This window comes from Somniosus microcephalus, chromosome 25, assembly GCF_052327205.1.
Source record: "Somniosus microcephalus isolate GS21.2 chromosome 25, FLI_Smic_1.0, whole genome shotgun sequence".
Taxonomy (NCBI): Eukaryota; Metazoa; Chordata; class Chondrichthyes; order Squaliformes; family Somniosidae; genus Somniosus; species Somniosus microcephalus.
Window position 1 is genome coordinate 39425951 of NC_141011.1, and position 17695 is coordinate 39443645.

A 17695-nucleotide genomic window follows, 5' to 3' on the forward strand; every position below is an offset into this window, starting at 1 on the left:
CCCCATGTATTTAATCCCCCTAACACTAAGGGTCAATTTTTTATCATAGCCAATCAACCTAACCCACACATCTTTGGACTGTGGGAGGAAACCGGAGCACCCGGAGAAAACCCACGCAAACACGGGGAGAATGTGCAAACTCCACACAGACAGTCACCCGAGGCCGGATTCGAACCCGGGTCCCTGGCGCTGTGAGACAACAGTGCTAACCACTATGCCACCGTGCTGTGGCCATTGTTCTGTACTCATTGCTAAGCAACAGAGTTAGTTGCTTTATACAGGGCTGTCAGCTCTCCGTATCTTTTACTATAGCTCTCGGTTATCCGGAATTTTTGATGAACCGGCACCACGTCGGTCCCATCGGTGCCGGATAAAAAAAAGTTTCCTGTACAGTGTGTCATGGAGAGGAAGAGGAATAAAGAGAGTGGATCATCTCAGATAACACCCCCCATTCTCCCAAAATGAACCTGCAGAATCCAATAAATGCTAGGGGTCTTCAGCATATTATAGAATCATACAGCACAGGAGGCCGCCATTCGGCCCATCGTGCCTGTGCCGGCTCTTTGATAGAGCTCTCCAATTAGTCCCACTCCCCTTGCTTGTTCCCCAGAGCCCTGCAATTTTTTTCCTTTTCAAGTATTTATCCAATTCCCTTTTGAAAGTTACTATTGAATCTGCTCCCACCACCCTTTTAGGTAGTGCTCTGCCTAAAGGGTTGCTGTCTACAGACATTTCCCGAGTCGGAGTATCAGGCAAGCCAACTGTAATGGATTTTATATATTGAGGGTATGTACACGGGTCTTCTGAAGGGATTCATGCTTTTTACAGTTTTATAAATGTTAGCAATATCTCACGAGAAAGTGGATACTTGGATGGGCAATTTACTTGGATTGATGGTCTCCCCTTACCCAAAATATGTCACTGTGTTATTAAGAGGGATTAACCTTCTGGCCACCCTAAATTATGAGGCAACACTAAACTCCTTGAACACTAGGGGTCGCCAACTCTGGTTGGACATATTCCTGGAGGTTTCATCACATGACCTCTCGCCTCCATCTGTCCCGCCCCCAGGCTCCCGCCATTGGTCGCCCGATATGTCCGTCCTCGCTGCGCCCCGCCTTCCCTCGGCCAATCAGATAACATGATGTGGAGATGCCGGTGTTGGACTGGGGTGGACAAATGTAGGAAGTCACACAACACCAGGTTATAGTCCAACAGCTTTATTTGAAATCACAAGCTTTCGGAGTACTGCTCCTTCGTCAGGTGAAGTGAAGAGAAGCATATAGGCACAGCATATATAGTCAGAGAATACTGCCAGATGATTACAGGTAATCTTTCTAACTGCCCTTTATCACACCTCGGCAGAGAGATAATCACAGCAATCAAAGGTGTGAATGGTGTCCAAACAGGTCATTCTTTGATGTCATGTTTTCCTGACTGACCTGTTTGGACACCATTCACACCTTTGATTGCTGTGATTATCTCTCTGCCGAGGTGTGATAAAGGGCAGTTAGAAAGATTATCTGTAATCATCTGGCAGTTTTCTCTGACTATATATGCTGTGCCTATATGCTTCTCTTCACTTCACCTGACGAAGGAGCAGCACTCTGAAAGCTTGTGATTTCAAATAAAGCTGTTGGACTATAACCTGGTGTTGTGTGACTTCCTACATTTAATCAGATAACAAGCAGACTCTTCATTACCCGATTGGATGAGTCTTCACCGTCAGTCCAACAGCCTTTCCTTTCCCAATGCCAACATTTTTATAATTAATAAACAAGTGTGTTGAAAGAAATGTTTGTTTTTAGTGCCCCTGTGATTTTTTCTCCCGTGTTGCAGATTAACCTTCAATTCCTGGAGATTCCGGGCCAATCCTGGAGGAGTTGGCAACCCTATTATACCCGCAGTCTCACCGTGTTATCACTCACTGAGACTGCAGAACCGCTTCTAATTGTGCCAGGTCTGAGAGCTGTCTTGTGCTTTTCCCCATTAAGAACAGGTTAGAGGTCAGCCAGAATCATTCCACTTTGGCGCTCTGCCCCAGCAGATTATCTTTTCCACTTGTATTCAGACTGTGATTTTAAGCACTTCACACTACACTGTCCCCATAACGTGGTTTTAGTTACACACCCACCCATCTCTATAAACAGGAAGCCACCTCAGTACTCGCATTGAACATTGCCACAGGTGCTATGCTAAGGAGAACGTGCGTCAATGGGTGGGGTGGGGAGGAGAGGAGAGGAGAGGGAGGAGAGGAGAGGGGAGGGAGGAGAGGAGAGGGGAGGGAGGAGGGGAGAGGTGAAATGGTGATAGTTCAGTCAACAGTACCTTCCACTTCATATGAATGCACCATCGAGGAGGAAGAAAAGACAGTAAGTACAGATGCAGACACACGGAGATACAGAGTCAGAGAGAATCTCATGGGGTTAACATAGAAATTACATAGAATTACATAGAATGTATGGCACAGAAATAGGCCATTCGGCCCAACTGGTCCATGCCGGTGTTTATGCTCCCATCGAGCCTCCTCCCACCATCATCCAGCTTTTGCATGGACCAATCCAGTGGGCATCCCCGGTGAAATCCAGTCGGCAACTAACGTGGTTAATTGTAAGATGCAGCTTGCACTAAATCAGAGAGTAAAAGATGTACGTTTATGGTCTGCTTACAGAAACCGTTTTTCGCGCTATTTTCACTAGCAAAGGCCTGGCTGTAACGGTCTGTTTAAATAATCCATGTCCGGAAAGGAGTTACTCATTCGCCCCCCCCCTCTGCTGCAACGCCAAGATGATCACATTTGACTGCAGTGGTTCGATTCTGCGGCCGTTGATCTGTTTCTCAATCCAGGACTGAACCATGTTCATTATGATAGCTGGGGCTTGTCCACGGAGATGTGAAAAACCCTGAGAAAATCAGGCTGGGATTTAATATTCCATACATGGCAAACAAATAAACTTTGTTTTAAAGATCCAATGTGGAGTCCTTGATGTACCTTAAGGTATGACACGCACCAACTGATGGCCTGTTGGGAGCCGTGTCTGTGGTCTTTCCTCCAATTCAGTGACTCAGAGGAAATGATTTTTCAATAAAATAATAAGCTAGACAGAAATCCCAAAGCTTTCTGCTCTGGAAAGCCACGTTTAGTAAAACCTCCAATTTAAAAAGTCCTCAATATTGCTCCTTGTTACAACTTTGAGCAGTTTATACAGATTGTTCTAATCGCGGGGCAGAGTTGTGCGGCCCACTGAATAACTTTTATCCCATTTTTGCAATGACCTGCGCACCGGGAACATGACTCGCAATCTGCCTCTTGGAAGAATATTAAATCCGGCTGGACAGGTTAGAAAAAATATTTATTCACAACCAGATAGAAGGCGGCAGTTTAGTATAAATAATTCTACCCAGCCATAGTCTTATATCATAAGATACGGAGATGCAATCGTGGACTTACGCTTCTTATTGCTGCAGTGGGAGGGGGGATTTCAGTAAAGACGCCAAGGCAAAGGCACTGCTGAGAATGGGAAACCGAGGGAGCATATCTCAAGGTAGAAAGAAATCAATATGGCTGCCCCATGCCCAACAAAAGGGGGCTCTTTCACTCAGCAACCTACCTAAGCCAGCTTCTGTTCTTAAATATTCCACCCAATTTGCTCGCCGCAACCTGGAGATCTCAAAGCTTGCAAGGTTGGCAGGCTGAAAGCTCATGGGTTTATATGTTCATTCACATCATCCTACTGCAACGAGGGGTGAGGCCCCTTTAAAACTGCAGCGCTTTACATAGATGCATCTAACATTTGAGAACCAGCAGCGCTTCAGGATGAAACAAAGTGACGGGCAAATTAATGAGATGCGATCCTTGAGGGTCTCTATGACAAGACAGCTGTAACCCAGGGAATGGGGGTTTGCCAACAGAAATAACAGGAAAGGAATCAGAGCTCTTGGGAACAAGCCATGAAATAGAGGGCTAACAGTCCTGTGTGTGACTTCATGGAGATAGACAGATACTTAACATGGGAGTCTTTAAACGGTGCAAGTTTCACCATCAGGATTCTTTTAAAGAAGAGAATCTAATCATCATATACTTATTAACAGTGCAGGACACTTCAACAGTCCAAATCCACTCAGTTAGAACCGTGTGAATTTTGTCCCCATCAGAGTGACTGCTACCAGAATTAGGGAATGCAGCACTTTTCATCTCAGGCATTCCCAGGGTAGACACAGCACGGGTTACATATAGAGTAAAGCTCCCTCTACACTGTCCCATCAAACACTCCCAGGGCAGGTACAGCACGGGTTAGATACAGAGTAAAGCTCCCTCTACCCTGTCCCATCAAACACTCCCAGGGCAGGTACAGCACGGGTTAGATACAGAGTAAAGCTCCCTCTACACTGTCCCATCAAACACTCCCAGGGTAGGTACAGCACGGGGTAGATACAGAGTAAAGCTCCCTCTACACTGTCCCATCAAACACTCCCAGGGCAGGTACAGCACGGGTTAGATACAGAGTAAAGCTCCCTCTACCCTGTCCCATCAAACACTCCCAGGGCAGGTGCAGCATGGGTTAGATACAGAGTAAAGCTCCCTCTACACTGTCCCATCAAACACGCCCAGGGCAGGTGCAGCACGGGTTAGATACAGAGTAAAGCTCCCTGTACACTGTCCCATTAAACACTCCCAGGGCAGGTACAGCAAGTGTTAGATACAGAGTAAAGCTCCCTCTATACTGTCCCATCAAACACTCCCAGGGCAGGTACAGCACGGGTTAGATACAGAGTAAAGCTCCCTCTACACTGTCCCATCAAACACTCCCAGGGCAGGTACAGCACGGGTTAGATACAGAGTAAAGCTCCCTCTACACTGTCCCATCAAACACTCCCAGGGCAGGTACAGCACAGGTTAGATACAGAGTAAAGCTCCCTCTACACTGTCCCATCAAACACTCCCAGGGCAGGTGCAGCACGGGTTAGATACAGAGTAAAGCTCCCTCTACACTGTCCCATCAAACACGCCCAGGGCAGGTGCAGCACGGGTTAGATACAGAGTAAAGCTCCCTGTACACTGTCCCATTAAACACTCCCAGGGCAGGTACAGCACAGGTTAGATACAGATTAAAGCTCCCTCTACACTGTCCCATCAAACACTCCCAGGGCAGGTACAGCCCGGGTTAGATACAGAGTAAAGCTCCCTCTACACTGTCCCATCAAACACTCCCAGGGCAGGTACAGCACAGGTTAGATACAGAGTAAAGCTCCCTCTTCACTGTCCCATCAAACACTCCCAGGGCAGGTACAGCATGGGTTAGATACAGAGTAAATCTCCCTCTACACTGTCCCATCAAACACTCCCAGGGCAGGTACAGCACGGGTTAGATACAGAGTAAAGCTCCCTCTACACTGTCCCATCAAACACTCCCAGGGCAGGTACAGCACGGGTTAGATACAGAGTAAAGCTCCCTCTACACTGTCCCATCAAACACTCCCAGGGCAGGTACAGCACAGGTTAGATACAGAGTAAAGCTCCCTCTTCACTGTCCCATCAAACACTCCCAGGGCAGGTACAGCACGGGTTAGATACAGAGTAAAGCTCCCTCTACACTGTCCCATCAAACACTCCCAGGGCAGATACAGCACGGGCTTAGATACAGAGTAAAGCTCCCTCTACACTGTCCCATCAAACACTCCCAGGGCAGGTACAGCACGGGTTAGATACAGAGTAAACTCCCTCTACACTGTCCCATCAAACACTCCCGGGGCAGGTACAGCACGGGTTAGACACAGAGTAAAGCTCCCTCCACACTGTCTCATCAAACACTCCCAGGGCAGTTGTAGCATAGCTAAACTCTGGGCAAAGCTCCCTCTAAAGCTCAACATCATGCCTCAGTCCCAACTGCACCAATGTGCCATTTTCCATTTCTCACACCAGCTGTCCTGTGGTCTCTGTACGATTAGATTGCCAATTTAGTGCTGAATTGCGAGGCACATTTATCTTTCGGACTGATAGCCAAATAGAACTGGGTTGAGACTGCCCAAACCCACGTTACATACAGTGAGTAGACAGAGAAGAATTTAATTTCATTAGTCTGGGCTGAACTTGGCAGCATCCAATCGACTAAAGCTCCCACTCCCCCTCTTTCTTTAATGATTTTTAGCGGGGACCCCGATGATGAATATTTCTCATTACATAAGTCTCCATTATCGAGCAATGGTGTCATCTTCAATGAATCTCATGATACCGTTGCCATTTCTTTCATTGGCTGGCCCAACCAGGGTTTGAGTGGCACTGGTTTAAACAGCCCCCCTTTGCTGTGATATTTTTTCATTGTATCATAGCATTAAGTTCTTTCAGAAGCACTAATCCCCTACACTAACCAGGAAAATCAACGTGACAGGGAGCTTTGAGATTATTAAAGGATTTCCCAACAGCAGCTAGAAATTTAAAAAGTGTAATTATCTTCAAATTTGCTCTCGTGGTGTTGACGCTCTTCCTCATCCTCACAGCACATTCCCACGTCAACCTTCAACAAGCATCCGAACCTTTAATAATCAGCGTAAATGATTGTCTATGATAGGATAATTACAGCCTTTGTCACTACATATAAAAGGGATTAATGGGGTAGAAGAGAGGGTCTGTTTCTATTATTTGAAAATTATTGCCGTATAAAATTAAAGCAATATTATTCTTCCCAACACTCATTCCCCAGGAGAACCAGATTCAAGTGTTCAGTTTAGATTTTTCTACTTACATCTCCATTCATCAACTTGCAGTCATCTTCGATTTCATCGGCGCTGTCCTCATCCGATACGTCACCTTCCTCGGCATCATCGCTGATATTTGCAGATAGTTTCTTTCCCTGATGCGGGGGAGACAGAGAACCAGGCAAGGGGAGAGATGGGAAAGAGGGCGTGAGAAAGATGGGAGAGAAAGAGATGGGAAAAAGGAGAAGTGAGCAATAGGAAAAGCCGAAGGTACAGAAAGGAGTGAGGGGTGAAAAAATGGGAGAGAGATAAAGAAATGAGAAAGAGAGAGATGGGAAAGACAGAAAGATGGGAAAATTGAGAGAGATGGGAAAGAGCGAGAGAGATGTGAAAGATATATATATAAGAAAGTGGGGAAGAGAGAAAAAGAGATGGGAAAAGGGAGAGCGAACAAGATACAGGAAAGAGTGAGAGAAAGATATGGGGAGAGACAAGGCGATGGATAGAGAGATTTAACCAACTCAAAATGGCCATAAGCAAACTTAAAAACTTTAACCTGGCACCTCATAGTCTAACCTGATTAGTCAGAATCGCCGAGAGGCTAATTGCCAAATAAGGACCCTATCACCCAATTGCAGGAGTTGCCTTGTGAGCACAGGCTGTGGACAAATCATGGAGACATCTTCACTTTAAGTGATTGTCAGTCCAAGACATGTCAACAGGGAGTAAGACAACTTTGTGGAGAGTGACCCTGAAGGTGAGGAGATATGGACTACAGGAGGACACATGATTTAATAGTGTGCTTTAAAGCTCAAAATACACATTTAGATACATTAGATTCTTACCATTGCATGAAGTATTAAGCAATGTTTTTACAGTTTGCTGAAGAGAATCATTTCCAATTGGTAGTTTAAGAAAGAGTCATAGAGTCATAGAGTTTTACAGCACAGAAAGAGGCCCTTCGGCCCATCGTGTCTGCGCTGTAAAGGGCAGAGATCAATTTTTGTTTAATGCTGGACAATAGTCGTATCTCCTTGTCATGCCAGGAACACTGCTTGTGTTCATATATACACTTTCCAGCAGAGGTCACTGAAGAGCAATCAGCAATTGGATCCCTTGGTTGATTTTCCCCTTGTCTAGCCTCGAAACAGCAAGGCCAATACAGACCGGAAGATCCCTGGTTTGATTCCCGCTCTGAGGTGAGGCGGCAATTGAGGCTTTACAATCAGCCTCTGTGTCACTGGGAGGGGGGAAATCAGCCGAGGTTCCTGCCCATTGCTGTCCAGCATCAGGATTGGACTCCGCTGTGATGACTTTCACGGTCAAATAGTGAGTGCTGACACAACAACAACAACTTGCATTTATATAGCGCCGTTAACGTAGTAAAACATTCCGAGGCGCTTCACAGGAGCGTTATCAAATAAAATTTGACATCGAGCCAAATAAGGAGATATTAGTGCAGATGATCAAAAGCTTGGTCAAAGAGGTGGGTTTTAAGGAGCGACTTAGAGGAGGAGAGGTAGTGAGGTGGAGAGGTTTAGGGAGGGAATTCCAGAGCTTTAGGGCTGAGGCAGCTGAAGGCACGGCCGCCAATGGTCGAGCGATTAAAATCAGGGATGCTTAAGAGGCCAGAACTGGAGGAGCGCAGAGATCTCGGAGGGTGGTAGGGCCAGAGGAGGTTACAGAGATAGGGAGCGGCGAAGCCATGCCGATTTGAAAACAAGAATGAGAATTTTAAAATTGAGCCGTTGCTCAACCGGGAGCCAGTGTAGCACAGGAGTGATGGGTGAACGGGACACACCCATGAAGAATGGCCATCTGGCCCGAGCAGGGAAGTCTCCAGCACTTTCAGAAGAGTAAGGGGGGAAAAAACTGGAGCGAAAACAAACCATTAAAAAGGAGATAGATTCACCGACATGTAATGTCCTGGCCCATCGCATTCTTCATACAGCAGTCATATCATTGTAGGGAAATAGAAACACCTTGTTTCTATTAACAAGCTCTTTCCTTAAATGACCCAATTTTCTTTTGTGAATCAATTTCATTACATGTGAAATTTACATCAGCCCAGAGGTTTGAGCATAAATCAAGTGTGTCCCCAATCTCTCCAGTGCTGCCTGATTTAGATCAGGTGAAGTAGTACAGAGAGTACAGTCAACCTCTAAAGAACCTCATTGTCTCTCCGATACTCATTTCTGTCTCATGAAGATCATTTGTTTGCCAGTCATGGATGAGACAACAGAAATTATGGCTGTAGAACGGCGCTGGATGACTTGTGTGTTGAATGTTAAATAAGGATGTTGGGGGTAAGAGGGAAGTCAGGAGAAACCTCATGACCAAAGAATAATTGTGATCTGGAACAATCACTAGGGAATAACACTAATGGTATAATTGGGATCAAGAGGCAAGTAGATTGAGAGATTAAAGTGTTTTCATAAGTTGGTGAATCAATCACAAGGGGGTTCAGACTGGGGATTATCACTAGAAGAATAAGAGGACATTACATAGAATTTACAGCACAGAAACAAGGCATTCCGCCCAACTGGTCTATGCCAGTGTTTATGCTCCACATTTCTAATTACCTCTTCCCACCCTGCCCCCGTATCCCTCTATTCCCTTCTCCCTCGTGGATACACAAGTCTCCTCTTAAATGCATCAGTGTTCTCTGCCTCAACCGCTCCATGTAGCCGCGAGTTCCACATTCTCACCACTCGCTGTGTAAAGAAATGCCTCCTAAATTCTTTATTTGATCTGCCAGTGACTATCATATATTTCTGCACCTTTGTCCTGGACTCATCCACAAGTAGAAACAGTTCCTCCACAACACAAAATGTTTTCACACAGGTGGATGTAAAAGATCCCATGACACTATCTGAAAAAGAGCAGGGGAGTTTTCCCCAGTGTCCTGGCCACCAGCATCCCTCAACCAAAATCACAAACAGATATCTGGTCATTACCTCATTACTTTTTGTTGCAGCTTGCTATGCACAAATTGGCCACCCCGTTTCCTACAACTTTGACTATACTTCAAAAGTACTTTCTTGGCTGTGAAGCATTTTTGGAACGTCCTGAGCACGTGACAGGTATTTTATAAATGCAAATTGTTTCTTTTAAATAGCTACCTTTCCCTTTAATTGAGGAGAGAGGGGGAGGGACCTGTTACCTTAGCGACATCAAGAAAAAATTTAAATTCACAGTTTTCTTTTTCGCAAATTGGATTCAGATAAGACATAATAGCCCTATAATCAATCTCTAAGAGAGATATGTTAGTAATGGCCCCATCAAGTCTCGCTAAATATTAATGAAGATTTGATTGCTTGCATACCTTCACAAGAATCTTGCCCTTCAGGCTATCGGGTGAAGGCAGTTGAGTCATATTGTCTATATGCACTGAAGACACGTCAAGCTTATCCCCCAAGACCTCACACAGGTACTGAGCCATCTTCTTCTGCTGAGGCACACTGCAGTGGTTTTCGATGGAGAGGATGACTGGATATCTGCAATCCAGATTCAAGCCAAACATTCAGCACAGAGTTGTAAAACCGTTAAAACACAATGTTATTCAGACAGACCACAGGAGCTGGTGTGGGACGTGGGAAATGTCACATTCGTGCTGTAGGGGACGTTCTTCTGAGGATGGGGCACATTGTTGAGGCAGTGTAGAGGGAGCTTTACTCTATATCTAACCCGTGCTGTACCTGCCCTGGGAGTGTTTGATGGGACAGTGTAGAGGGAGCTTTACTCTGTATCTAACCCGTGCTGTACCTACCCTGGGAGTGTTTGATGGGACAGGGTAGAGGGAGCTTTACTCTGCATCTAACCTGTGCTGTACCTGCCCTGAGAGTGTTTGATGGGGCAGTGTAGAGGGAGCATTACTCTGTATCTAACCCGTGCTGTACCTGCCCTGGGAGTGTTTGATGGGACAGTGTAGAGGAGCTTTACTCTGTATCTACCCCGTGCTGTACCTGCCCTGGGAGTGTTTGATGGGGCAGTGCAAAAGGAGCTTTACTCTGTATCTAACCCATGCTGTACCTACCCTGGGAGTGTTTGATGGGGCAGTGCAAAGGGAGCTTTACTCTGTATCTAACCCATGCTATACCTGCCCTGGGAGTGTTTGATAGGACAGTGTAGAGGGAGCTTTACTCTGTATCTAACCCGTGCTGTACCTGTCCTGGGAGTGTTTGATGGGACAGTGTAGAGGGAGCTTTACTCTGTATCTAACCCGTGCTGTACCTACACTGGGAGTGTTTGATGGGACAGTGTAGAGGGAGCTTTACTCTGTATCTAACCTGTGCTGTATCTGCCCTGGGAGTGTTTGATGGGACAGTGTAGAGGGAGCATTACTCTGTATCTAACCCGTGCTGTACCTGCCCTGGGAGTGTTTGATGGGACAGTGTAGAGGAGCTTTACTCTGTATCTACCCCGTGCTGTACCTGCCCTGGGAGTGTTTGAAGGGGCAGTGCAAAGGGAGCTTTACTCTGTATCTACCCCGTGCTGTACCTACCCTGGGAATGTTTGATGGGACAGTGTAGAGGAGCTTTACTCTGTATCTACCCCGTGCTGTACCTGCCCTGGGAGTGTTTGATGGGGCAGTGCAAAAGGAGCTTTACTCTGTATCTAACCCATGCTGTACCTACCCTGGGAGTGTTTGATGGGGCAGTGCAAAGGGAGCTTTACTCTGTATCTAACCCATGCTGTACCTGCCCTGGGAGTGTTTGATGGGGCAGTGTAGAGGGAGCTTTACTCTGTATCTAACCTGTACCTGCCCTATGCGAGGATTAAAAATCCCTTGGAGCCTCAGGTAGAATTGGGCCTACTCCTACTTTCAGTTAGCTTGCTGCCATGAACCATAAATCAGAACCATTGTATCGGAATCATAATACTCACTCGGACTTTGCGAAGGCGTATTTGTTGATGGTTTCGATTACATCTCGGAAGAGAATTTTGGACGTGAGTGTGTAGCCATGGTGAACAATGGGTTCTCCATCTGGTCCATCCCAGCAATCAACTGCAAGACAACATAATCACTCATAAAAGCCAATGCATGAAATATCGGCCACAGTTTATCACAGTCACCGGGGAAAAGCAGTATTCTCGTGTTCAAATCCGTCCATGGCCTCGCCCCCCCTCCCTATCTCTGTAACCTCCTCTGGCCTTACTACCCTTCGAGATCTCTGCGTTCCTCCAATTCTGGCCTTTTGTGCATCCTTGATTTTCTTCACTCCACCATTGGCGGCCATGTCCCAAGCCCTGGAATTTCCTCCCTAAACCTCTCTTTTCTCCTTTAAGACGCTCCTTAAAAACCTACCTCTTTGACCAAGCTTTTGGTCACCTGTCCTAATATCTCCTGTGGTGGCTCAGTGTCAAATTTTATTTGATAATCGCTCCTGTGAAATGCCTCAGGATGGTTTACTACGTTAAAGGTGTTATATAAATGCAAGTTGTTGTTGTAACACCATTACCAACAATATTGGACCAGTGACTAAACAGGAAACGGTCAACTATTTCTTAACAAGTGGAGGTGACGAATGAGGTGACAAACATCTGCCCCAATCGGACAGCTACAACCCTGTCACAGTCATGCTCCTTTTAAAGGGACATCAACTATTGGAGCGGAAGAGAGAGAGTTAGGGAGAAAGAGAGGGAGGAAGGGGAAGGAGAGAGGGAGGAAGGGGAGGGGAGCGAGAGGAAGGGGAAGGAGAGAGAGAGGAAGGGGAAAGAGAGAGAGAGGAAGGGGAAAGAGAGAGAGAGGAAGGGGAAAGAGAGAGAGAGGAAGGGGAAAGAGAGCGAGAGGAAGGGGAAAGAGAGAGAGAGGAAGGGGAAAGAGAGAGAGAGGAAGGGGAAAGAGAGAGAGAGGAAGAGGAAAGAGAGAGAGAGGAAGGGGAAAGAGAGAGAGAGGAAGGGGAAAGAGAGAGAGGGGAAGGGGAAAGAGAGAGGGGAAGGGGAAAGAGAGAGGAAGAGGAAAGAGAGAGGAAGGGGAAAGAGAGAGAGAGGAAGGGGAAAGAGAGAGAGAGGAAGGGGAAAGAGAGAGAGAGGAAGGGGAAGGAGAGAGGGAGGAAGGGGAAAGAAAGAGAGAGGAAGGGGAAAGAGAGAGGGGAAGGGGAAAGAGAGAGGAAGAGGAAAGAGAGAGGAAGGGAGGGAGGGAGGAAGGGGAAGGAGAGAGAGAGAGGAAGGGGAAAGAGAGAGGAAGGGAGGGAGGGAGGAAGGGGAAGGAGAGAGAGAGAGGAAGGGGAAAGAGAGAGGAAGGGAGGGAGGGAGGAAGGGGAAGGAGAGAGAGAGAGGAAGGGGAAAGAGAGAGGAAGGGAGGGAGGGAGGAAGGGGAAGGAGAGTGGGCGGTAGTGAGAAAGAGGAAATAAAAAGAGGTAGAAAAAAAGAGGGAGAATGTGGTATGAAAGAGAGGGAGGACAGGAGGATGAGAGGGGAGGAGCACGAGGAGGAGAGAGGGAGAGGAGCGGAGCGAGAGGGAAAGAAGAAGCAGGAAGTAAAGGGAGAGGAGGATAGAGAGAGAGCGGAGGGTGAGTGAAGAGAGTTAAAGAGAGAGAGAGAGCGCGGAGGGCGAGGAAGCGAGAGGATTATCTGTGCTGAGTTTGCTAATCCCACCTGCAGCAGACTGCTGTATCCTACAATTGGAATCACGGTGCCTGGGCTAGCAATAAGGTTAATGAAAAATGTCCCACGATTGCCATCCACTGATCTCCGCTGTTGAAAAGTGCGAGTGTGGGCATTAGGAAAGGACAGAATCAGGTCTGGTTGTGGTGTCCCCATGGTTAAATATCTTTTAAACGGTAGTCGATTACATGCACTGTTTGGGAGGGACGAGGTGGTTTTAAGCAGGATACTAAAGTGCTCGTGGGACCTCGCCTGATTCTGTGTCCTCAAGAGAGGAGGAGTAACGGTTCAGAGGGAAAACTGAAGGTTTTTTTTAAGAGAGCTGCAGGTTTACAGTTTTATCAACTCCACTGACTCTTGGAAGGTCACCTGCTGTACAATGGAACGATGGAAGCCTCCCTCCTCCATTCTCCTGCTGAACGCTGGTACTCACAATGTTTAAAGACCTGACTGACTTCTCAGCCTTTACTGGGCCTGACTGAATGTTTCTTGATTCCTAATCTCCCTTTGTTGACCGTCAGTAGGGACCAGAGATTTCTGAACACAATGGGTGTGTGAGGCATTTATCGACTGCTGAGACAGGCTAATGAATTGCTTATTATTTACAGTCTGTGGGGAAACAGCATCAAAGCTTAACTCATTAAAGTATCTATCAACTCGGCCCCTTTTTAAAAAAGCTGGTATGAATACACTTTGCTTTTGGGGGTTATTTTGGGGAAAAGGTGAAAACAGGTGCTAAGTGGGTGCTGTGCTCACAAGACACGCCTGTTTGAAAGTCCGGTTTTAGCACACAATTTTGGGGCTAATTGACGATTACCATGATTTGAACTTGCCTGGAGGTGCTAAAACAGAGATAACTGCAGGTTTAGCACTCAAGCGCTGATTAGATGCAATTTTCGTGGAGCAGTATATGTGGGCTCCACTCACCCACTTCCACTGAAGGCGTGGAGTGCTTTGGCTGACACACAGCGGCCCGTTTCAGGATGGTTCAGGCTCAGGGAACCGAGGGAGAGGGCACACAGGTTCTCAGACACGGCACTGGAGGTCCTGGTGGAGGAGATCCAGAGGAGGAGGGATGTCCTGTACCCGTAGGGAGGGAAGGACGCCCGCCTCGCCCTCCTCTCCCTCTCTGCTGCAGCAGCTGGTGCTGCTCTGCCTGGCCTCGTGTCCTCCTGCCATTCCTCCTGCAGACCAAGGGGGACCCCTAACAAGATGCCCATGGCCAAGCACTCCCTTTCTCCTGGTGACTCCTATAAAGTGGAGTAGCACAGCACTCGCTCTCTTTAGGTGAAGTCCTCAGAGAATTGCTGGAATAAATGTTGCTCGCGTGTTGGCGAAGCCTTGACAAAGTGTCCCAGAAAGTCTCCTGATGTGTCTCAAAAGCCCTCTTCAAACCTCTAGCAGCAATTGAACAGTGAAAGCTGAGCATAGCTTTAAGTAGCGCTCGAAATGACTTCTTTACTCCTGCTCAGCTGGTCGATGTTGGGAGAGGTCGATAACTGAAGCGCTAGCCACTAAAATGCCATGCAGCCTCATTAATGAGCGCCAGAAGGCAATTTACCTGTCAGGCAGACCTTTAACGATTCTTCCTAGCACACGTTTCAACTCCTTTACCAAGAAGGCGTCGTGCACTAAAGGCGGGCTAAAAAACAAACATGGAAATAGACCCGCAAGAGAAAGTGAGCAGCCATGGTCTTACCTTCAACACATCGACAGCCAGCCTGTAGCACCCAGGCGTACATGTCCACTCGGGACTGTGACATCAGCTGGTCCCCCATCAGGTACGTGTTGTGGGAGGAAGCAATGTAATAGTTACACATGGGCTGCATCATGTCCTGGTTCACATTGTAATGTTCGGGGTTAAAGATATCCCCTGCCGGGCTTCGCATGTAGTTCGTGAAACCTGTGGGATTGAAAAAAAAAAATATATGTATATATATATTAAAATCATTCCGCTGCTGGGGGAGTCTGGGACCAGGGGACATAACCTTAAAATCAGAGCCAGGCCATTCAGGACAGAAGTTAGGAAACACTTCTTCACCCAAAGGGTGTTAAAAGTATGGAGCTCGCTCCCACAAAAGGCAGCAGATGTGAGCTCAATTAATAATTTTAAATCTGAGTTTGATAGATTTTTGCTAGACAAGGGTATTAAGGGGTATGGAGCCAATGTGAGTGGGTGGAGTTAGGATATAGATCAGCCATGATCTTGTTGAATGGTGGAACAGGCTTGAGGGGCTGAATGGCCTCCTCCTGTTCCTATGTGAGATCATCAATAACCAATCAGGTAAATGGGATGGAAGATCACAGGAGCCCGGAGATTGGAGATTCCACTGTACTCTGATCAAAGGAGCCTGGAGATTGGAGATTTCACTGTACTCTGATCACAGGAGCCCAGAGATTGGAGATTCCACTGTACTCTGATCAAAGGAGCCCAGAGATTGGAGATTCCACTGTACTCTGATCAAAGGAGCCCAGAGATTGGAGATTCCACTGTACTCTGATCACAGGAGCCCAGAGATTGGAGATTTCACTGTACTCTGATCACAGGAGCCAAGAGATTGGAGATTCCACTGTACTCTGATCAAAGGAGCCCAGAGATTGGAGATTCCACTGTACTCTGATCACAGGAGCCCAGAGATTGGAGATTTCACTGTACTCTGATCACAGGAGCCTGGAGATTGGAGATTTCACTGTACTCTGATCACAGGAGCCAAGAGATTGGAGATTCCACTGTACTCTGATCAAAGGAGCCCAGAGATTGGAGATTTCACTGTACTCTGATCACAGGAGCCCGGAGATTGGAGATTTCACTGTACTCTGATCACAGGAGCCCAGAGATTGGAGATTCCACTGTACTCTGATCACAGGAGCCCAGAGATTGGAGATTCCACTGTACTCTGATCACAGGAGCCCAGAGATTGGAGATTCCACTATACTCTGATCACAGGAGCCCGGAGATTGGAGATTCCACTGTACTCTGATCACAGGAGCCCGGAGATTGGAGATTCCACTGTACTCTGATCACAGGAGCCCAGAGATTGGAGATTCCACTGTACTCTGATCACAGGAGCCCAGAGATTGGAGATTTCACTGTACTCTGATCACAGGAGCCCGGAGATTGGAGATTTCACTGTACTCTGATCAAAGGAGCTTGGAGATTGGAGATTCCACTGTACTCTGATCACAGGAGCCAAGAGATTGGAGATTCCACTGTACTCTGATCAAAGGAGCCCAGAGATTGGAGATTCCACTGTATTCTGATCAAATGTCCAGGTTACATGTCTTATAAAGTAAACTGGAATGATCATAAAAACAATATTATTTCTAAATATTGGCCGGTAGTATTTCTTCCTTTGTAACTAAATTGCTGTATCGAGCGGCTCAATGGATAACTGCACCATACTATGGTGTCTCAAATCATCCGGAACAGGAAGGCCCCTGATCCGAACTCGCCCCGTGCCCGGTTACCATAAGCTCAGTTGGGCTGACAATTCGGGTCCTACAACTGACGTCAGTGTTAGACAGAGAGAGAGTTCATTTTATTTCGAAAAAATTAGGCATGATCAGTATCCATTGACCCCTGCTGGAAAATGTGTGCAGGTGTGTGAGCGTGTGTGTAAGTGAGTGTGTGTGTAAATGAGTGTGACATTGTGAGTGTTGTGTGAGCATGTGGCCGTGCGTGTGTGAACGTGTGCGTATGAGTGAGTGTGTGCGCGTGTGTGAGGGAGATGTTGGTAGAGGGACAGGATCAAGCTCACCCATGATTCCCCTCATGGGAGTAATAGTTTGCCAACATCCGCCGTCTAGGCAGACACGCGAGGAATTGCAACTTAGCAAGGTACCAGGGGACGGGCAGTGCCTATGGACCTCGGGAAGAAGTCACCAAGGGGAAAAAACTGGGGGAAGAAAACAAAAAACCTACCGTCAATCCCGAGGACCCCTTGCTTCTGGTTCTCCAGACACGGCTCAAATTTATCAACAATCTCCAGACAATGCTCTTTCGTAACACCGGTCATCTGGTGAGAAGAGAGAGACGAGAGAGGCTTACAGAGTCGCTCACCTTCCTGCTTTGTGTCTCATTAGATATCCTGCCGTACACCCAGACAGCTGGATGTTTAATCACTCAGGGTGGTGGATCAATCCGATTCCCAATCCTATCGCTCAGTGTCGCAGACTGTGCCAATTACTCAGAACCACTGATGGTCTGACACTGCTCAGATCTATCGACCCACAGAGAGACACTGCATTAGTGCTGGACTGTTAAAGCCATAAGAGAGCTGATAGCAAGCAGTTGATGTAGACTTGACCGCCGAAAACAACAACAACTTGCATTTATATAGCGCCTTTACCGTAGTAAAACAACCCAAGGCGTTTCACAACAGCGTTATCA

The 17695-nt window shown here is 47.0% G+C and overlaps 1 protein-coding gene across 2 annotated transcripts in view; it reads right to left on the bottom strand.

Moving 5' to 3' along the window:
- LOC147100718 (1-phosphatidylinositol 4,5-bisphosphate phosphodiesterase eta-2-like) overlaps positions 1-17695 on the bottom strand; it is a 156240-nt gene that overhangs the window by 67905 nt on the left and 70640 nt on the right. Inside the window, exons 1-5 of one of the 2 annotated variants that reach the window (XM_085967248.1) lie at positions 17366-17522; positions 15005-15208; positions 11584-11704; positions 10022-10193; positions 6744-6851 (exon numbers count right to left, since the gene is read on the bottom strand). In XM_085967248.1, coding sequence (XP_085823374.1) covers positions 6744-6851; positions 10022-10193; positions 11584-11704; positions 15005-15194 — 591 coding nt within the window. In that variant the 5' untranslated portion in view covers positions 15195-15208; positions 17366-17522. Of the gene's footprint in view, positions 1-6743; positions 6852-10021; positions 10194-11583; positions 11705-15004; positions 15209-17227; positions 17322-17365; positions 17523-17695 lie in introns of those variants that run through there. The other variant, XM_085967247.1, reaches the window with a different exon arrangement.